General features: G+C 44.8%; 1 protein-coding gene across 4 annotated transcripts in view; it reads left to right on the forward strand.

Annotated features, from left to right (window-relative positions):
• The first annotated feature begins 1390 nt into the window (after positions 1-1390).
• The window catches only part of BBS4 (Bardet-Biedl syndrome 4), a 36326-nt gene continuing 18569 nt past the window's right edge, over positions 1391-19147 (forward strand). Inside the window, exons 1-4 of one of the 4 annotated variants that reach the window (XM_050978374.1) lie at positions 1392-1458; positions 3266-3317; positions 14019-14105; positions 17362-17441. In XM_050978374.1, the coding sequence (XP_050834331.1) occupies positions 1411-1458; positions 3266-3317; positions 14019-14105; positions 17362-17441 (267 nt within the window). In that variant the 5' untranslated portion in view covers positions 1392-1410. Of the gene's footprint in view, positions 1459-3142; positions 3318-14018; positions 14106-17361; positions 17442-19147 lie in introns of those variants that run through there. The other 3 variants (XM_050978376.1, XM_050978375.1, XM_018913736.3) reach the window with 3 other exon arrangements.

The raw sequence follows: 19147 nt of genomic DNA on the forward strand, positions 1-19147 counted from the left end.
TTCTCCAAAGACTTCCTGCGAGATTTCGGCTGTGGATCTCCTCTCCCTCCACCTTTCATCTGTCAAATGGACCCTTTCTTGCTGTTTTAATTTTCACTTCATTATAACGAGTCGTAACATTGAAAAGGAAAGCTGATGGAATTGTCTTTGTGTTTGTTTTGGGCTCAATCACTGGGCGTCCTGTCCTGGCAACTATTTAACACTCCATCTAGTGCAGTAGAAGCTGAAATCAGCGGAGTATTTTTCAACTAAAAGGGGAAAGAACTAATGAGTTTAGCTGCTGAGTCCATTTTTATGATTTCTGTAACAAGAGCTATGTTAAAGTAAACAATTGGTGGTGGTTTTATTAAATTTACTCCTGTATAGGAATTCCTTCTGTGGTATTTTTCGCCAGGCAAGTGTCCTCCAAGCCTCCTGCCGCTCTGCCAGCTTCCAGGGGATGGAAGTTGTGACGGGATCAGATCAAAAAGGCAGATCCCAGGCAGGGCTGTATCACGGGATGCTGTTTCCAGCTGGCAGCGGGGTCACTTCGGCTCCCTCACCGCTCCTGCCGACTTTCCACGGATGTGGTTTTGTCCCTGTTTACCTGCTTTTCCCTTTATTTGCCCTGGAAATCGGAGGTGATGTGGTTTTGTCCCTGTTTACCTGCTTTTCCCTTTATTTGCCCTGGAAATCAGAGGTGAGGGAGTGCAGCCGCTTTCCCTGTGCTGTTCCTGGTGCTGCTGGAGGGGTGGGATGCCGCAGGGCTGCGTGGGAGCGGCCCTGCCCGTATCCGTTCCTGTCATTCCCGCTGGGAATTCTCCGGCCATGCTGTGAAACATTTGGAAGCTGGGCTGGGCAGGGCAGGTGCAAGCTCCGAGGCGTTGGGTTTTCACTCCGTGCTCCCCGAAAGGAATGCGCCAAGGATGTGGGCGCTCCCCTCCAAAGGAAACCCGCTCTGAGGCGTCCTCAGTCCCGATGGCTCTTGGCGAACCTAGAGACAGTGACAGAGCCCTGTTCTGTGGGAGAACCTGCTGCAGTTCCTTTCCTCCGGGTTTCAGGCGCTCGCACGTGAATTGCCATGCCCACAGACACTGTGGAAATAAAAAGGAAAATAAACAAAATCCGCCATCCCAACCTCCCTCCCTGCTGCTGCTGTGGGGCGGGAGCGGGGACGCGGCCGCTCAGCGCTTCCCGGGTTATCCCTCCTCACTGGCGGCCTCATTTCCCTCTACACCGCGGAGCTCCCAATAAAACCTTCCAAAAGCCGGCATTTTATTATTTCTGTGGTTTTTCGAGTGTTTTTCAGGTTAAACGGGGGCCGGGATTGCGGGGGGTGGGAGTGGGGGAAGGATGGGGGGAGTCCTCCCGCCGCCTCCTTCCCGCCGTGCCCCGCGCGCCATGGCCGCGCCGGAAGTGGTGGCGGTCTCCATGGCAACCCGGCCCGCCGCGGCCATGGCGGAGCCTCAGGACGCCACGGTGAGGGGAGAGGGGAGAGGGGAAAGAGGCGCCCGGGCTGAGGGGGCCGAGAGGGACAGGAGGGGACGTGAAGGGAAGTGAAGGGAAGTGAGGGGCAGCGGCGGCGGTGGGAAGTTCTTTTGAAGAGCGAGATTTTAGTCTGCAGACTTGGTATGGAAAACGTGAGGGAAATTCAGTCTTTGCTGAAGTAATCAACGTTAATTATCGATTATTAGGTGCTGGAGCAGGGGGAAAGTAAAGAAGATGAGGACAGGGCTGCAGCACAAGGAGCGGCTGAGGAAGTTGTGGGTTTGCAGCCTGGAGAAAAGGAGGCTTGGAGAGACCTCAGAGCTCCTGCCAGGGCCTGAAGGGGCTCCAGGAGAGCAGGAGAGGGACTGGGGACAAGGGATGGAGGGACAGGACACAGGGAATGGCTCCCACTGCCAGAGGGCAGGGTTAGGTGGGATATTGGGGAGAAATTCCTGGCTGTGAGGCTGGAGAGGCCCTGGCAGAGGGTGCCCAGAGCAGCTGTGGCTGCCCCTGGATCCCTGGCAGTGCCCAAGGCCAGGCTGGACAGGGCTTGCAGCACTCTGGGACAGTGGGAGGTTTCCCTGCCCGATGAAATTATCTTTAATGTCCCTTCCAACCCAAGCCATTCCGTAATTTTTTTATTTTTTGGGGGTGGAGGGTGGTTGCCGTGGAGCCCCTCAGGGGTCCGTACCAAGCCTGGGTTGTTCAGTGTACTTAGAAATGATCTGGACAAAAGGATGGGTAGAGTGTTACTCAGGTGAGGAGGAAATAGGAGAAACTCCAGGAAAGTCTCAACAGAGCAGAGTGAGAGGACTCAGAATGATGGGTGTGCAGATTAAAAAAAAAATAAAAATTGCAATATATTAAAAAATGAGGTGTTTTTGCTGGTTACTCCTGCTGAGGATGGAATGCTCAGAGTTGGGTAAATAGCAGCTCAGTTTTTCTCAATAGGAATCTGAAAAGTCAATAAAATTTTAGAAACTGTTAAGAAACAAAAATGTAAACAGTAAAAAAAAAAAAAAAAGGAAGAGCCTTTTTTGGGTTATTTTTCATGTCTCAGCCTCTCTGATCTGCCCCATCTCCAGTAAAAAAAAAGATGCAGCTAGAAAATGTTCCCAAAATATTGCAAGGAACAAAGATCGACTGAATCTCTGATTTTAAAAATTATTTATTAAGGAGAAGGGAGGTGACACAGGTTTATAAAATCCCGTGTTGTCTTCCCAAAAAGCAGAGTGAAAAATAAAAATACTTTCCTGTGTAAACCCATTTCTCTTCCATGAAGGTTTGCAAAGTAAGAAAATCATATAAAATTAATGTATTTTCCACGCATTGGGAGCTCTGGACAGTGTTTGCTGGGGGGGGTTCCCTGCCCTCCATGTGATGGGACATCCCTGTGCTCACATCCTGTGGACTCAGATGGTTCCCAGGAACAGCTTTTCCCTGATTAACTTCATAAATGTTTGATGATAAATGGTTTTGACTGATTTTCTGAGTGATCTCTAATGAGGTTCTTAAATGCTCCACTATTGGTTTTTTGCAAGGTAAAGGTCACTTCCCAGGTGGTCAGAAGTGACCCCACCACCAGGGATGTGCTGCACAATGAGGGGGTTTGTTTAATCGAGCTGTGGAACAGAAATCTCTGCCTTGCTTGGCAGGGCAGAGTTTGTCCAGCAGCAATGCTGCTATTTTTATGCCCTCCTTTGGGATTTGCCAGTTGTCCTTTCTGATTATTTTCTGGAACAGAGCTTCAAGAAACCTTGCCTGGTCTATTTACTACTCCTGCTTTCTGTCTTTTCAGGTTTCTTCATCGCCAGCGGCTACAGAACCAACAAAACCCCGTCCTAAAAAAGGTTTGTTTGAAGATCTGATTGTGTTTCTTGGGCAGGTTGGTTTTAAGGTTTCTTCTGTAGTGTTTGCAGCTGTCTAGGAGGAAATAAATGTCCTCTGGGAAAAGAGGAGACTGTCTAGACTGTAATTTGCTGAGTACCAGTGTTTCTCCAGGGTCTCTGTGAGCTCAGTGCTGTTCCTGGCTGATTTACCATAGCCACAGCCTGTATCATGTTTGCTTATAATCTGGGAGAATGTTTATTTTATTGTGTGCTTACTTGTGGGGCTGTTAATGAGTTTGATACTCATTTATCCTCTCAAATAATAATGGGTTTGTTTTGGGTTCTTCAGAATGATGTCTTGCTCTGGAAATAATCTTGGGAAGCAAACATTGTGTCTTGTGGGGTTTTTTTATGTCACATGTTCCAATTTTTGAAGTAAAAGTGCTATCAAATCAGGCAGGTTGTGAGTTTAATTATCGTTTATTTGCTTTTGTTTGTTTCTTTTTAATAATGAAAATGTGTTAATTCACCCAGTGCAAATAGTTGGTTTTGAAGTCTTGGTTGAATCTGAACTGGAACAGCTACAGTTTCTGTTGTTGGTTCAAAATGTTTGACCAAATCCTGCTGGTTTTTGAGGGATCTGGTAAATTCTTGAACCTCTCCTTTTCTGATTTCCCTCGTTCTTGAGGCAGGGCTTGTCCTGACACACACAACAAGTGTTCCCTTCTCTGTGGCACTGCTCCCCTTCCAGCCCAGATGTGCTCACTCCAGAGCTTTTGTGCCTACCTGAGCTGAGCTTTTGGGATGGTTTTTGATAGATTCTCCTTTCTTGAGGGCAGAGGGCCCCATCAGTTATGATTTTAATTAAGAGTATTTACTCCCAGTGGCAGAAGCAGTCCTCTTTTCCCCTTGCCTTTGCATTCAGGGACCCTCTGCTGGTGAGCACAGCCCTTTGGCCATTTTCCGCCCTGCTGTGCCTGTCAGAGTATTCCTGATGGGGACTGGGATGGAGCCTGCCTTGGGATAATGCTGGCAGTAAAAAGGAGCTTCACTGGCAGCTGGGCACTGCAATGACATTCTGCCTCACTGGGTTCTTTGTCCTGCATGTAGGCCTTGGGAAGCTGGAAAAGCCACTTTGCTTTTGAGGAGCTCAGGCCAGCCTCGCATAGTCCCAGTTCCTGGTAGGAGAATTCCAGCCCTTGAGCAGAGTGTGCCTGTCCTGGAGATGGGGCTTGGCTCAGCACAAGCCCAGGCCTCTTTGGTAGCTTGCCCAGAGCTGGGGAGAAGATTGCTACTGCTTCAGGCCTGCATGAAAGTAAAAATAACTCCCAAATTTACTTTTATCTTGACCCTCAACTCTTTCAGAGCAAGGATTGCTCTGAAATTACTCTAAATTGGTTACTTTGAGGCAATTAGTCTGACTTCCATGGAGGCACTGATGGGCTCCCTGGTGAGCTATTTCATCTCTATCCTTTCTGTAAAGGTTATGACTCCCATCTCTTCCTCCATAACCCCCACCCTGCTCTGCCTCCTTGTGCAAGCCCCATTTATTTGTGGCTCTGGATCTCCCTTTATACTGACACAACCCTTGACTCCAAGTAAACTAGGATGATTTTTTAAAAAATCCTCTAGCCCATGACTTTTGTAATTCTCTTTTCTGTCCTTTAAGGTAAATTGAGGCATCTCCAGGCCTGGCACACCTCGGGTTGTTCTGACTGAAATGCCTTCAAAGCCTTTGGGCTTTGCCATTTAATATTTGACTTCAGTGCAGCTGGGAAAGCTGATTTGAGCTGCCTGATCGTTAATCTCTGGGAAATGAGGGCAGCAAAAAGATTTGTACTTGGAGTGATGTAACATTGTCCTCTGTGTGTGGGTGGGGGACTGGGGGCATGAAAAAGAGGAGGAGGGAGAACGAAGGGATGTTGGATATTTTTTGGTGGAATTTGGCAGGAGAGAGCAGCATCTATTTCCCATGACAGCTGTGGTTTTTTAATAGAATATTTGTAGAACATCTTAATTAAATATCTCATCCCATTTTAGTTTGGATGAGGAGAATTATGGTGAACTTTAGGAGCCAGGCTACACCAGTGCTGTTTGAACAGAAGAGTGCTGCTAAACTTATTTTAAACTGGCATTTTAAACATTGAATGGCCACTTTCTGTTGCAAATTGCCTTTTTATATTTGATTGTGTTTTCAAGCAGGATAAAGCTTTAGTTTCAGTGTTTTCTCTAGCAAGTGAGATCCTAAGCTCAACATTAGCACAAACAGATCTGTGAAATGCAGAGACCATGTGAACAGTTTGGTGTGGGTAAAATTTGTGCCCAAATAGAGCAATAATGGATACTGTGGTTGCACACAGGTGTAGCAGAGTGGGACCAAGCCATTGCAGAGGCCCTATGTTAACCATCACAGTGCTGCATTCAGCCTGCTCAGCTTGTCTGTGTTCGTACTGGGCAGGAGTGAGGCATTAAATGTGTGTTTCTGAGAATGGAGTCTCAAATTTGCCAAAAATCATTGGGATGACAAAATACACACGTGAGGTTTGTAGCTTTAACCAGAAGGGCACATTTTCAGAAATTGAATACATTGAACCTGAATTTTGTAGCTTCCCCTCACTGTTCCTTGCTTTCCACTGGATATCTTGAACCTGAATTGAGCAGCTTCCCCTTCCTCTTCTTGCCTTCCTCCCATGAGACAAGAGAAGGTGGAACCTCCAACCAGACTTTAGCAGCTGCATTGTTTGGTTCTTAGAAGGAGAATGTTGAGTTTGGAGGTGGAATTTGCTCGTGAAGTAGCTGATCCATCATGTTGGGCTGCCAGAGCCTGAAAGTTGGGATTTGAGAGGGTCTGGCTTGTGGGCAGGCCAGCCCTGAGGGAAGAGGATGAGTGTTCAGCAAGGTTCTGGAGCAGATGGTGTTGGTGGAATCAGGTGGTTTGAAATCTCTCCATGCAATGATCTGAATTAATGGCATGGGTGGAGGTAACTCCCTCCAAGTATCTTGTGGCCACCCTTGGTGACAATTGTCCCACAGCAGCTGACACAGGAGTAGCATTTATTATTTTGTCCTTTATCCCCTGCTGGGAGAGCTGCTCCCAAAATCACTTCCCTTTGTGGCTCCATCCATAACTCTCCCTCTGTTGATCCCCAAGCAATAAAGGGAGCTCTGCTCCTCGAAGTGATAAGGAGTTAATGTCAGTGTGCTGAGGTGGGGTTTTCATCTCCTTCCTGCATTCTAAATTAATCAGATCTTTTCCTAAATGCTTTACTGGTTTGGAATTGAGATAGGCTGTCTCCCATCTTCTCACTTTCTTTTTTCCACGCAGGCAAATAAAATAATTTTATAGGATCTGATAGCACTGGAGTGGAGAAGTGCTTTTACCAGCTTGTATTGTTGATTTTTATGGAACATAACTCAAATTTATTTCCCTTTATTGTGGAAAAAATGTTTAGAAAGAAGTTCTGAGCTCGTGTTTGTCTAATAACAGTTCAGAGGTTAATGGGACAATTTTAAGTGCATTTGGATTTCTACATGAATATGAGACCTCAGACTTTCTGAAATGCACTGATGGTGTTTTAATGACAAGGTAGAATCCTAAATAAGTACACAGTATAATAAACTCACTGAAGCAAAATTGATTTTGCTTGAATCACTGGGAAGAACTTGTCCTAAAAATCCATTAATCTGTCAAGAATGAGAATTCTGAATTGTCATCAACCACCTCTACACTTAACACAGGAAGGGTCAGGTAAATAATTTTCAAAATGAAAACCCTGCAAAACTCTTAGCAGACATCAAGTGTTCTCCCTGGGCATTGGGGTATTTTTGGGGTGCTCTGTAGGTATGTTTTTTCTAGGGTTTGAAGGAAGGATTTGTCTGTGACCTTTGGCAAAGTGCCTTGGCTTTTGTTGCTTTCCATTTATCAACCACCAGCTTGGTCTAATATCCAGTGACAGGTTTTGGATGCTGCAGGCTTTTGGTTAACAAAACATTTGGAGACATGAAATGAAAATTATCACATAAAGGGATGTGTTGCAATGCACTGCTTGGCCTGTTGGGTGGTGGCTCTGGTTAAGAGGTGCCAATAAACAATCTCAAAATGTGGCTCTTAATAATGCAATAAATAATAATAAATAATGCTCAGATTATGCAGAAATAGGTAAGTGGCTTTTGATGAGCTGTCCTGTCTCTGGGTGGCTCCTGCTTGTGCAGATGAACCAGTGGGGATCCCTCCTGCTCCTGCAGATGTTTTAAGGGATTCTGTAGGTATTTAATCTGAAGAGCAGGAACTCTCTACCCCGTGGAGTCGATTCTGTGCACTTGCAGTGCTGATCATTTCTGCATTTCTGATACCGTTTCTTAAATCAATATAAATCCATTCTTTGAGCTGGCTTCAAAGCTGCCTTTGAACTTGTAAGAGTGAAGCTGCCTGAGAAATCCAGATAAAAACAACCCCCTTGAGTTAAATTAATTAATGCTTCGAAGTGTGTCAGAAAGAAAAGGCCTTTGTGGGAATGTCATGGTCAGAGGGAGCCAATCCAGCCCTTATCTGTCCATACCCATTCACTTCCATTTGGCCACATGCAAGCCAAGATCTTTTAGTCCATTTGAACCCCCAACCTTGTGGGAAGAAATTGGTTCCTAAATCAGCTAGATTAGTTGGTAATTACATCATTGTTTTATGTAAGAGACTTGGGTATTTCCATCTCGCCGATAAGTGGGGAACAGTGAGTGCTGTGTGTGATGCTCAGGATCTGATGCAGCTGCTAGTTTTGAGTAGTGAGATTAAAAAATGGATTATCATTTTTGGGTAATTAAATTCTATAATATCCTTCACTTCATCCTCTTCTCCCCAGAATAACAGCCCAGTAATCCCTGCACTGCAAAGAACTGGTAATTTTTAAACTGGAATGTGCTAGCACAGCTCTGCCCTCTTGTGTGTGTATATTAATATCTGTGCTGACAAGAGCAGGGAATCCTTTGCAGGCAGCACAACAGGGAACATTTTAGTGCCAGTTTTTAAAGCAGGTAAATTCATTTTTTGAAGCTTCTTTGAAAGTCCTTGGTGCCAGGCAAGTGTCTTCTGATTTTAAAGCCTTCAGCTGCAGTTTGTTGGCGTGCTGCATACAGATAAAATAGCATCTCCTGGTGGGAATTTAAAAATAATTCTGTAAAAATAGTAAGTGACAAATTTAGGAAGGGTGGGATTCATCTCTCTGCACTGAGATGTCTCTGATGCAGAGCAAGTCTCAGCAGATCACCCATGCTCCATGTTTGGTCAGTGCAAAGGGCAACTGTGCCATTCTCTGACCTCTCCCAGCCAGCTGTGCTGGAATGATTCCCTTCCTAAGGATGCCTGTTCCTCTCCTTTACCTTGGAGACAGCCCAAGGCAGCTCACTCATATCTTCATTTTCAGACACGTGAAGGAGATGCAGCTCACTCAAGAGTCAGAATTCCCAATATCTGTGCTGCTGGAATTTGGGCATCTGAGTCTTTAGTGACAGAATCACCTGCTGCATTTAGCCCAGCTCTCCAGCAGCATCTGTGGCACAGGAATGACAGGACATGTTGGGCAAGGAGCAGCTCACTGAGGGCTTTTTGAATAAAAATTATTTCCATTCACTCCTTGCAGGGCCTGTCCCCTTCACTGCCAACGCTTCCAGCTGCATTACACACGCTGCAAATCCTGGGATTTTGTCACTGGTTTATTCATAATTCTCAATAATTTCATTCCCTGCCTGACTGTGATTCATTTTTATACTTATAATTAGAAGGAGGCAGGGTGAGCTTCTGTGACTGTAATTAAAGACTATATCATTAACACATTTGTGCAGTAGGGAAGAGTGAAGGTGCACAGGCAAATGTTCATCCTGGGATAGGCTGGGATTTCCCTCCTGGAAAACTTCATCCTGAGGCAGTGAGGCTGGAAGAACTCAAACTATAGAGGGAATACTGAAATGTTTGCAAGACTAGCTTCTATAAATTTTGTATGTATATATATTCTTATAATATTCCTTCAATATAGCATTCTTTGGCAGTGGATGAGCTGAGAACAGGTTCTAGGTGCTCTTCCTAATGGAGTTGGAAGTTTCACAGACTGATGTGGCTGGATTCTGGTCCTCTCCATGCTGGAATTTTATTTTGCTTTCTAAAGGAAAAGCTTTTCTTACAAATGCCTTACAACGATTTTAGTTTCAATTTTCATGTAAAATACCTCATGCTGTAAACAGAAAAAGACTAAGCATAGGAATTAAAGCCAGAGGAGGGATTAGAACTGGAAATCCCCAAACTATTTTGCTCTGATGCTGGAGTTAATGAGAAGCTGGTTATTTTGGGAATGCCTGCAGCCACTTTGTGGGGGAGATGCCTCCCATCCCAGTGTTGCTGTGGGAGGAGCCAGCAGTGAGTATCTCAGACCACCTCTGCTGTTCACACGGCATTTCATTGCCCTGCCTTTGCCGTGGTGTGCTCTGCTCCCCAAATCTGGGCACAGACACCCAGAGAGAGCTCAGACTGCGCCTTGCCTACAAGAGCACAAAGCATCAAGCAGGACATGGTTTAAACAGGGAAGAGTTGGGATGTCATGCCAGGGCTTGGATCCTTGAGTATCTCCAAGTGTTGTGTCTGCAGCCTCAGCAACTTAAGAACTACCATGAAAGTAGCCTGGGTTTTGGGTTTTCCCCCTATTTTTTGGTTTTTCTCTGTTCTGAGCACATCTCTGCTCAGCAGTCAGTGCTGATGGTCAAAATTGGCTTGTGCAGAGCAAACAGACTTTCAGGTCTCATTTTTTAGAAAGATCATACTTTTTCAAATTTCTTTTTAAAGGGATTTGTTACTAAACCTCTCTTCAGTGTTATTTGTTTGAATCAAATTTTAGACTTGAATTAAGCCTTATCAGGCCTGAATTAAACTTTTTATGAAGCAGTGATCAGGATCATGTACTTGTGTTAAAGATGTGTGTAAATCTCATCCCCCCCCAGATGCACTCAGGACTGCCCAGTGGTATCTCACCAGCCTCCTACTGCTATCAGAGATTTCCCAGTGACCAAACTGGTTCTGCCCCTGGGAGGTCCAGGGGATGACAACTGTGTGTTCATTTACAGATCATTCCACTTCACCTTCAGGTTGAACTTGAGCAGCATGTAGTAGAACACAAATAATTAAATAAAATAATTCTTTTTATATGGCAAATTAATTGAATAATCAGTGTATTTATTTCATAAATGAAGCCATCTTTCTTTGGAGTAACTCAGAACTGTAAATGTCTTAAATCAGTAAAAAACCACAAATCTGAGTAAGCAACTCAATGAGATTTATGCAGTGCATAGTAGCAAGAGAAAATGCCTCTTTCTCCCCATGCCCTAGAGTATAAATCTGATTTAAGATACAATTTTGAAGTCTTTCGTCTATCCCTGGCTAATTTTCCTGCAGGGGGAGGTGGAGAGTCAGAAATGTTGCTTTTTTTTTGTTGTTTAAACCGCTGTTTTCCAGCCTCCTTCCAGCTTCCCCTGCACCTTGTGGAGCTATTAAACCGTGGGAGGCAGCTCTGGGGATGAGTTACAGCTCCTCACCAACACTGGGCTGTGTGTGATGAGTTTTATTAACCCCAGCTGACTGTAAATAACGAGCAACCACACGGCTTTAGGGCTTGATTTAAAGGTGCTCCAGCAACAATTTGCAAACGGGAAAACGCAGGGAAAAGGGATTAAACAGAGAACGGCTGCAGTGTAAAGCTGGTCCTTTTTTTGTTGTTGTTTATATCCATTTTAGAGGGGTTTGTGCATACAAACACCTCTATTCTCACATACATTCCCTCACACGTGGTGAGTGAAATACAGCTCGTAGAGCCTCTTCTGAGTGCTGGGTTTTGGGGTTATTTTTCATTATTACTGAGTTTTGAATACATTAACAGCTCCATTTTCAAACTCCAAGGATGGATCTGGGCGTAGGAAGAGCAATGTTCCTGTGCTAGTTTTCTTTCAAAGCTCTCATGTATTTATACTGCCACAGTCTCAGTAAAAGAGTCTGAGGAAGGAAGAGGATTTCTTGTCAAATTTGGCTCTGCTAGAAATTTGTAGGATGCTCTTCTCACACCAAGGCAGTCTGTTAGTTTTAAATCTTGATAAGAAGATTGATATTAGAGCTTACAAATGCTTTCTCTCCATTATCATACCTTGTTTCAGAAAATCCAATTCCCTGCAGGGCTGTAGAAGCTGTTGGAGTGTGTGCCCTATTATTTGAATGTTATTTTTGCCCAGAAGATGCTCATTCCCTCCCTGACACAGGATTTACAAATGGTAGCAGAATTCCTGGCGTTGGCAGCTTGTGAAGCTCAAGGCAAAAAGGAGACAGCACAGATGGGCTCATCCTCCCTATCCATGTTTATTTAAGTGGATAGGAGAGCACAGAGCTCTGTTTGGGCTCTAACCACAGCTATGCCTGAAACTTCCCTAAGCTCTGGGAGTAGAAGCAATGATAATCCTGGCAGGAATGTCAGCACAACCACAGGAGGCTGGGCTGGGAGTGCAGGGACTGGTGGTGCTCCCACAGAATTCCATGTGCTGCCTCTCAGGTGTGATGCTCCCCTGCAAAGACATGTGGGTTGTCTTTATGCCATTGGGAGTTTGCCATTAAGGCAATGACCAGAATGACTTGGAAGTGGGGATTGAATGTCCAAACCCCTCCAGTCCTGCTGCTGTGTGTCCCGACAAGCCTGGCCTGCTGCTGGGAGCTGATAAACCTGCATCTCTCTTTGCCAGAGCCCCACTTCCTGCTCTGACTTCTTCAGAGCAAGGTGCTGTGGTTTGAAACTGCCAGAGGGCAGGGTTAGATGGGATATTGGGAAGAAATTCCTGGCTGTGAGAGTGGCACAGGGTGTCCAGAGAATCTGTGGCTGCCCCTGGATCCCTGGAAGTCCCCAAGGCCAGGTGACTGGGCTTGGAGATTCAGATGGTTTTGGCTCTGGAGAGGTGTATAAATAATTTCTATGAATTCTTTCTGCATCTGAATAGAGCACAGAACCTGGTAATAATCCTTTACTTCCAACAGCCATTTTGGGGGGGATCAGATATGTTCCTGTGTCAAATTTAATCATGAATTTAGACATAGATGTTGGGAAGAAATTCCTGGCTGTGAGAGTGGGCAGGCCCTGACACAGGTTGCCCAGAGCAGCTGTGGCTGTCCCTGTATTCCTGGAGGTGCCCAAGGCCAGCTTGGACAGGGCTTGGAGCACCCTGGGATGGTGGAAGGTCCCTGTCCATGGCAGGGGGTGGGACTTGATTATCTTTAAGGTCCTTCCAACCCAAACCATCCTGTAATTCTAAGATTCACTCTATGAAACACTTTTGTGCTTCTGCTGCCTCAATATCAAAATGTCACAATAGAGAATTGAGGCACTGCCTGGGTGTTTGTTAGTTTTGAAAATATCTCCATTCTTGGATGATGCTGTTTTGCAACATGGAATTTTGAATTAGAATTTGGAAAGGGACAGCTGAATCCTTTTGGAAAACCTTTCCCACATACGTGGTACCTACCACAATGGATCCAGGCTGTGGCTCATGAAGCTAAATAAAGAATAAAAAAATTAAAAGTACTTCTATTTAACTGCCTTTGCCAAGCTTTTCTGTCCTCTCTTTGTGCTGTGTGTTATGTGTGCTTTAGGTTATTTGGGATTTTGGGCCATAACAAGTTCTTCTTTGTGTCTACTTGAGTCTTTTGCCCCTTTGCTGCTGTTGCTCAGGCTGCTGCAGGTTGGGTTCAGAGCTGGAAGGGGTGAACTGGGGCTTGGACCCTTTCCAATAATCTGGATTGGAAGGAGGGCTGGGCTCTGAACTGGTTTTTTCCCTCTGAGATGAGTAAAATTTCTTCTTGAGCCACTTCTTACTGCTGCTGCTTTAGCAATCATTTACCCCATGAAATCTCATAAGAGCTTCTGGGGCCTTTTTTCCCCTCTTCTTTTTACAGCAATTTAAAGCCCTTTTATTAAATCTAAACCCCACTGTTTGATAGTTCATCCCTAAGCTATAATTACCCAATATAAAGATGCAAGCACAAAATAATTTCCTAGGGAGGTTTACACAAAAGGGAATAACTCATTATTATTTTTTCCAGTCCTTTGAGAAAATCTATAAGAGGAGGAATAAAGGGAAGAGTGATGATAGAGCAGCACAGATACAGACCTGATGATCTTACTCTGATTCTGTCAGGGTTTCTGCTCCAGTGGCTTCCTTAAAGGAGCATTGTCAGAAAGAAAAATCACATTGCTGGAAGTGGCTCGTGCAATCAATCACTGGCCAGCGAGGGAATCAGATGGATTCCCTTTTGAATTCAATCAAAACACACTTCAAAAGCATTTAATCATATTTTTGGTGGCTGACTCCCTGGCACAGGACTTTTGTAGTCCCACAAAAGAGAGGCTGAAAGACAATTATGCAAGTTATAAACTCTTTTTGATGTAGATACCAAGTTCTTTGATGATTGTGTTTTCCTGGGCTGGCCTTTGGGCAGATTGATTTACAGCAAATAATGGCTTTTTGTTTTTTCACTGCTAGAAGGATCTAAACCTCACTTTTCCAACCTGTGCCTGTGCTGTGCCTGGAATTATTGCTAGAGGTGACAAAGAAAAGTGTGTCTTCATACAGCAGTGACATAGGAGAAAATCCTGAATGTCCATATTTTGAGCTAGAGACCCAAATAACCATTTTTATTTCCATTTTCTTCAGGAGAATGCAGTGACCCATGGCACTGTGACAGCCCTTATCAGCAGGCTGAGGGAGCAAACCTGAGGGAGATAAGTACACCAGGAGCAGGTATCCACTGCTTTGTGGGAAAGCAGGAATGCAGATTAAGTGGTTGTGGCTCTGGAGAGGTGTATAAATCATTATAAATAATTAATTCTTTCTGCATCTGAATAGAGCATAGAGCCTGGTAATAATCCTTTACTTCAACAGCCATTTTTGGGGGGATCAGATATGTTCCTGTGTCAAATTTAATCACGAATTTAGGCATAGATTTTGAAAAACATCAGAATTGTTTGCCTGTTTTCAATTTGCTTGTCTTAGGGAGAAAGAAGAAAACCAAGTGATTCTTGTCTCCTCAGCCAGCCTTGTTGCTATTTCCAAATGACTTTTAGGAGCATAAAATCTCCCTGTGTTTTCCCAATCACACAGAGTTTTCCTCAGCTCACAGGTGCATCCCTGGAGGAAGCAGAGCTGGTTTATCTGCAGATGTCAGTGCTCATTCCTGAAGCTCACAGTGCCTTTTCACTTCTCCATTTTCTCTCAATCCCAGCACTTTTAGGCAACTCCTTGGGTTTTCCCCTTCCCCTGATGTTCTGCTCAGCCCTCAGTCTGATGTTCAGCATTTCTTCCTTCCCATCCCTGTTCCCAGCAGGCGTTTCCATGGTGTGGGAGTGGAGTATAACATCCTTCTTGTCTCATAAGTGTGAAAAAGCTCTTTCCTTCAGGAATTAAACAAGCAATCCTCCGTCCCCTCCGTGCTGTACTGGCATCTTGTCTTAGCCCACAACATTGGTGTATATTTTAACCTTTAATGGCACTTTTTACCTTCCCAGTAAGGCATGAACAGATGGTTGGAGACCTGGTGGGGTGTGTGTGGAGTTCTTTTGACTGTTCCCTATTTCAGACAGCTGCAGGATTTTCTAATTTGAGGCTGTATTAATAGGCACAAAATGGTGAAGGATACTTCAGTTCTGACTGTTAGTGGAGCGTTGATGGGTACGTAGAGTTTGCAGGGTCTGTCCTTAAATCCACACTTACAAAAGAAGGTGGGTGCCCAGGTGTGTCAGGTTTGGTGTTTTAATCAGACAGTGGCACCAGGAGATGCCAGGCAGGAAGGGCACACAAGTCCAGCTGTTTTATAGGATCCCAGACTGGTTTGGGCTGGAAGGGACCTTAAAACCCACCTGATCCCACCCCTTGCCATAGGCAGGGACACCTTCCACTGGACCAGGGTGCTCCAAGCCCCATCCAGGCTGGCCTTGGGCACTTCCAGGGATGGGGCAGAGCATTTCCAGCATCCCCAGGTGCTGTGTTTCTGTCACACCCTGGCACTGGTAGTAACCTGCACAGGGAAGTAATTACAGAGTGTCAGTGAACTAAGTTGCCCCTGAATGGGCTTCAGATGTGAAATAGTGGGGTTTCAATCAATTTGTGGCTATTTAGGCAGCCTCTTGACTCTTCTCTTCATCCTTTCACTCTAGGAAGGACTAATGGGAAACATAAATCTATCAGAAATCAATCTGATCTGGGAACATGCTTATTAAAATGCCTTACTTACAGAGATCTGGATACTCCACAGCAGAGCAGAATTTGGGCATGTTTGGATCCCTGATCTGTGCATTTCTGTAAGCTTAGCCTGTTTGCATTACTCTTTTGTTTGGATTACTCTTTTGTGTGTTTGGATTACTTTTTTGTTTGGACTGTGAGCTTTCTATTTGTTTTAGGGTAGTTGAACCTTCTTTAGAAACTATTTGACCTTTAATTGCTAGTGTGCACATTTAATTCTCAGCCCTAATATAAATCTAGTTGGATATTCTGGAATTCAAGAAAGAAAAACCAAGAAAATGAGAATGGCTTTGTGAAATGTTTCCAAATGCAGCAGCTGAAGGATGTTGGATTTAGGAGCTCTAAGTGAAACTGGACTTGATGTGGGTTGTGAGAGAGAGCCTGGTGTGCTCCAGAAACCAAGCAAATGAGGATGGCTTTGTGAAATGTTTTCCAAATTCAGCAGCTGAAGGATGCTGGATTTAGGAGCTCTAAGTGAAACTGGACTTGATGTGGGTTGTGAGAGAGAGCCTGGTGTGCTCCAGAGGCGATTAAAGCTCAGCCATTCCAAAAGATAATTACACTTGGCACCTGCCTCCTGACGTGATCCAGCCCTTCCACCTGCAGGGTTTCTTCTTCCTCACCTCTGATGGCAAAGGGCCCCAAGGCTCCCCAGTGTCACCTTCTGCTCTGTGCTGCTGGAGCCGCGCCAGCGTGTCCGGGGGTGGCTGTGTCCCTGCCGTGCTCCAAAGGGCTGGAGGAGGTGTCCCTGTGCTGTGTCCCCCCAGCTCTGCCCCAGCCCTCGCCTGCCTTTGCCTCTGCACTCATGTCACAATATTGACTTGCAAACACGGAGCTTTTGGGCCAGTTGCTATGGTTACCCCTTGGAATGGAGACTCCAGTCCCAGGCAATACATTCCCAGCCTTAATGAAATGCACAGCAGTGTGTTCAACTTGTAAACCCGACGTGGGTATCGCTAAGCAACATCCATCCGTGATTTGCCATAATTACTGCTGCGAGCTCTGCACCATTGAAATGCTGGAGCACAAGGCTTCCTCCTCCACTGCATCAAAGGTTTTTCTGCAGTAGCTTCAGTCTCTCAGACCTGTGATGGATCATAGTCCCTTCACAGATTCAAAGAACTAAGTTTGACCTCTTGAAATTATTCACACCTTCAGACCCCATCTCTCCAATCTCCTTTTGTGTTTATCTACTGTTTCCTGCTCATTCAGTCCCAGAAATTCATCTTAAAGACCTTTGATTCTTTTGCCCTAGATTCAAAATGTGAATCCAACTCATTTCCTCCAAGCTGCTTCTTGTGTATTTGAAAAAAATCCATCTCCTCCAATCAGTGTTGGTATTGAATTAAAATGTGTGTGTGGAGCTGTTTACTTCAGGATCTGCTCCAGGAGGAGCTGGTGCCTCAAGTCTTTTAGAATCTCAGACTGGCTTGAGTTGGAAGGGACCTTCAAACCCATCTTGTTCCAACCCTGTGCCATGGGCAGGGACACCTTCCAGTAGGTGGAAGTTTCCTTCTTTGAGCTTTTATTTAGTGTCTGTCCTGAACAAGGTGTTTTATCCATGAGTTGGAGAAGTACAATAAAACCAGGCCCTGTTTAGAAGTCCACACTCCAGCCTTCAAGTCAAATCATTAATTGCAATTGCAGTTCTTGAATTCCTTGCCTTGTGCAGGCAGTTGGGGTGGTTGGGAATATCTCTCCCAGATTCTCTGCTGCTCAGTGTGATTCCTTGTGTTCTGTGAATATTTTCCATGTACAGCACCAGAGCTGCCAATCCTAGAGAGGAAGAACTGGTTGATTTATCTGCTCTATGTCCGCAGAGACTACGAGGAGTGTAAGGTAAGAGCTGCCTCCAGAATGTGGGAATTATTTCACTGATGTCAGGAAAAAGCAGTTTTCTTGACAGTTTCCCAACCACACCTCTTTCCTGACTTCTTTTGGAATAAGGGGACCAAGAGAAAACACAAGTAAAATGACTTCAGTGGTCCCCAATCCTTGGCTGCCTTCAGGATCTGGAGGTGCAGCTCTCTGGAGCAATCTGTGAGCTCAGGATGTCACTGGGAGGGGGAAAGTGGAAAGAACTGCAGACCTCAGTTGTTCCAAGTGATGGATAGGGTTTTCCAAACTGATAATAACACAGTTCCACAGTGCAGGTTTCTTGATGGTGCTACAGAGACACTATGAAAACACTTCAGTTGAGGGAAACATTACTGCCAAGTGTAAATAAAAAACATCCTGGTTACTCTTGAGCAAAATTCTTTCATTTTACACGTGACCCATGACCTGCTCTAATTCATCTTGGGCTTGGTGAGCAGTTTGGAACTGGTTGTTTGAGATTACAATAGTAATGGAAATGGCAAATTATTATTTAGGAGTGTGTTTTTCTGATAAAATGAACACAAGAAGGTGATGCACCCATGGGCAGGAGGAGAGGATAAGAGTTGCCATTCTGATTCTGGCATGTGAAGCAAAGATCTGAAAAGACTTTTTGGCTTCTGAAACACCAGGTTGGTCAGGACTTGCCTCTGCTGGAGAGGTCTTGGAGGTGCTTAGGAAACGAGCAGGCTGGAGGAATTTCATTTAGCTCTTAATTAACAGAGCCAGGGAGTTGTATCTTCAGTAATTTCCTCTCAGATCTTGGTTTGCATAGATAGAAACACAAGCTGGACTAGCCCTCATAGCAGAAAATTGTTTCCCTTTTTTGTGGGCTGACTGGAGTTTCTTGGTGTGATTCTGTGTGTTGATTGTTTCTGTTGATGGGATGTGGAATCACAGAGTACAGAAAAGAAAAATATGTGCAGCTCAGGAAACCAGAGAAAATAACAAAGGGATGATAAAAAGGCAACACTGATGTGTCCATGTCTTCATCAGTCATGGAAGCAAGGAAATAGCAGGGGAAAATTGAAAGAAGACAGCTAATAAATACTCCTCTGCTTGGCAGGCCTGCTTTCCTTTTCCTCAGAGCTCACAAAACAATGTTTTTGCAGTAAAACTGGAAGATTCCAGGACAGTTTGGGTGTTGTTAAAATCCATCAATTCAGTCTCAGTAAGAAACAAGTGACCTGTTGTGTTAATTAATTTTGGTCTTTCCTGCTCAGTGCTTTGAAATGCTCCCTCTCTAACAGAGTTTTACAATCTCCCATAGTTTTCAATGAACTAAAAGGCCATTAAAAACTGCTTATTTACTGACATCAACTCCCCAAAGTGAAGGCATTAAAGTGATTTTGACCCTTTCAATGCTGCTTGAGCAAGGTGCCAGGCAGACATCCCTGAGAGTCTGCAGCTGCAACATCACCTGGGATGACACAGAGACTGCTTGGTCCCCTGCCAGTTGTGTCTAAATTCTGTCATCAGCACCTTAAATAAACTTGGGGGAAGAAATCTGGGATTTGAGATCATATTTCTCAGCTGAGGGCCTTTTGCTGTGGGACTTTTTAGGGTTTATAGAATTAAGCAGATTTCTCTAGAAGATAGCTCTCTATTGCCCTCTCTTGCTCTGAGAATCCAGGTTTTTGTAGATGGAACAATCCAGAGTATGTGAATTG

The sequence above is a fragment of the Serinus canaria genome, chromosome 10 (assembly GCF_022539315.1).
Source record: "Serinus canaria isolate serCan28SL12 chromosome 10, serCan2020, whole genome shotgun sequence".
Taxonomy (NCBI): Eukaryota; Metazoa; Chordata; class Aves; order Passeriformes; family Fringillidae; genus Serinus; species Serinus canaria.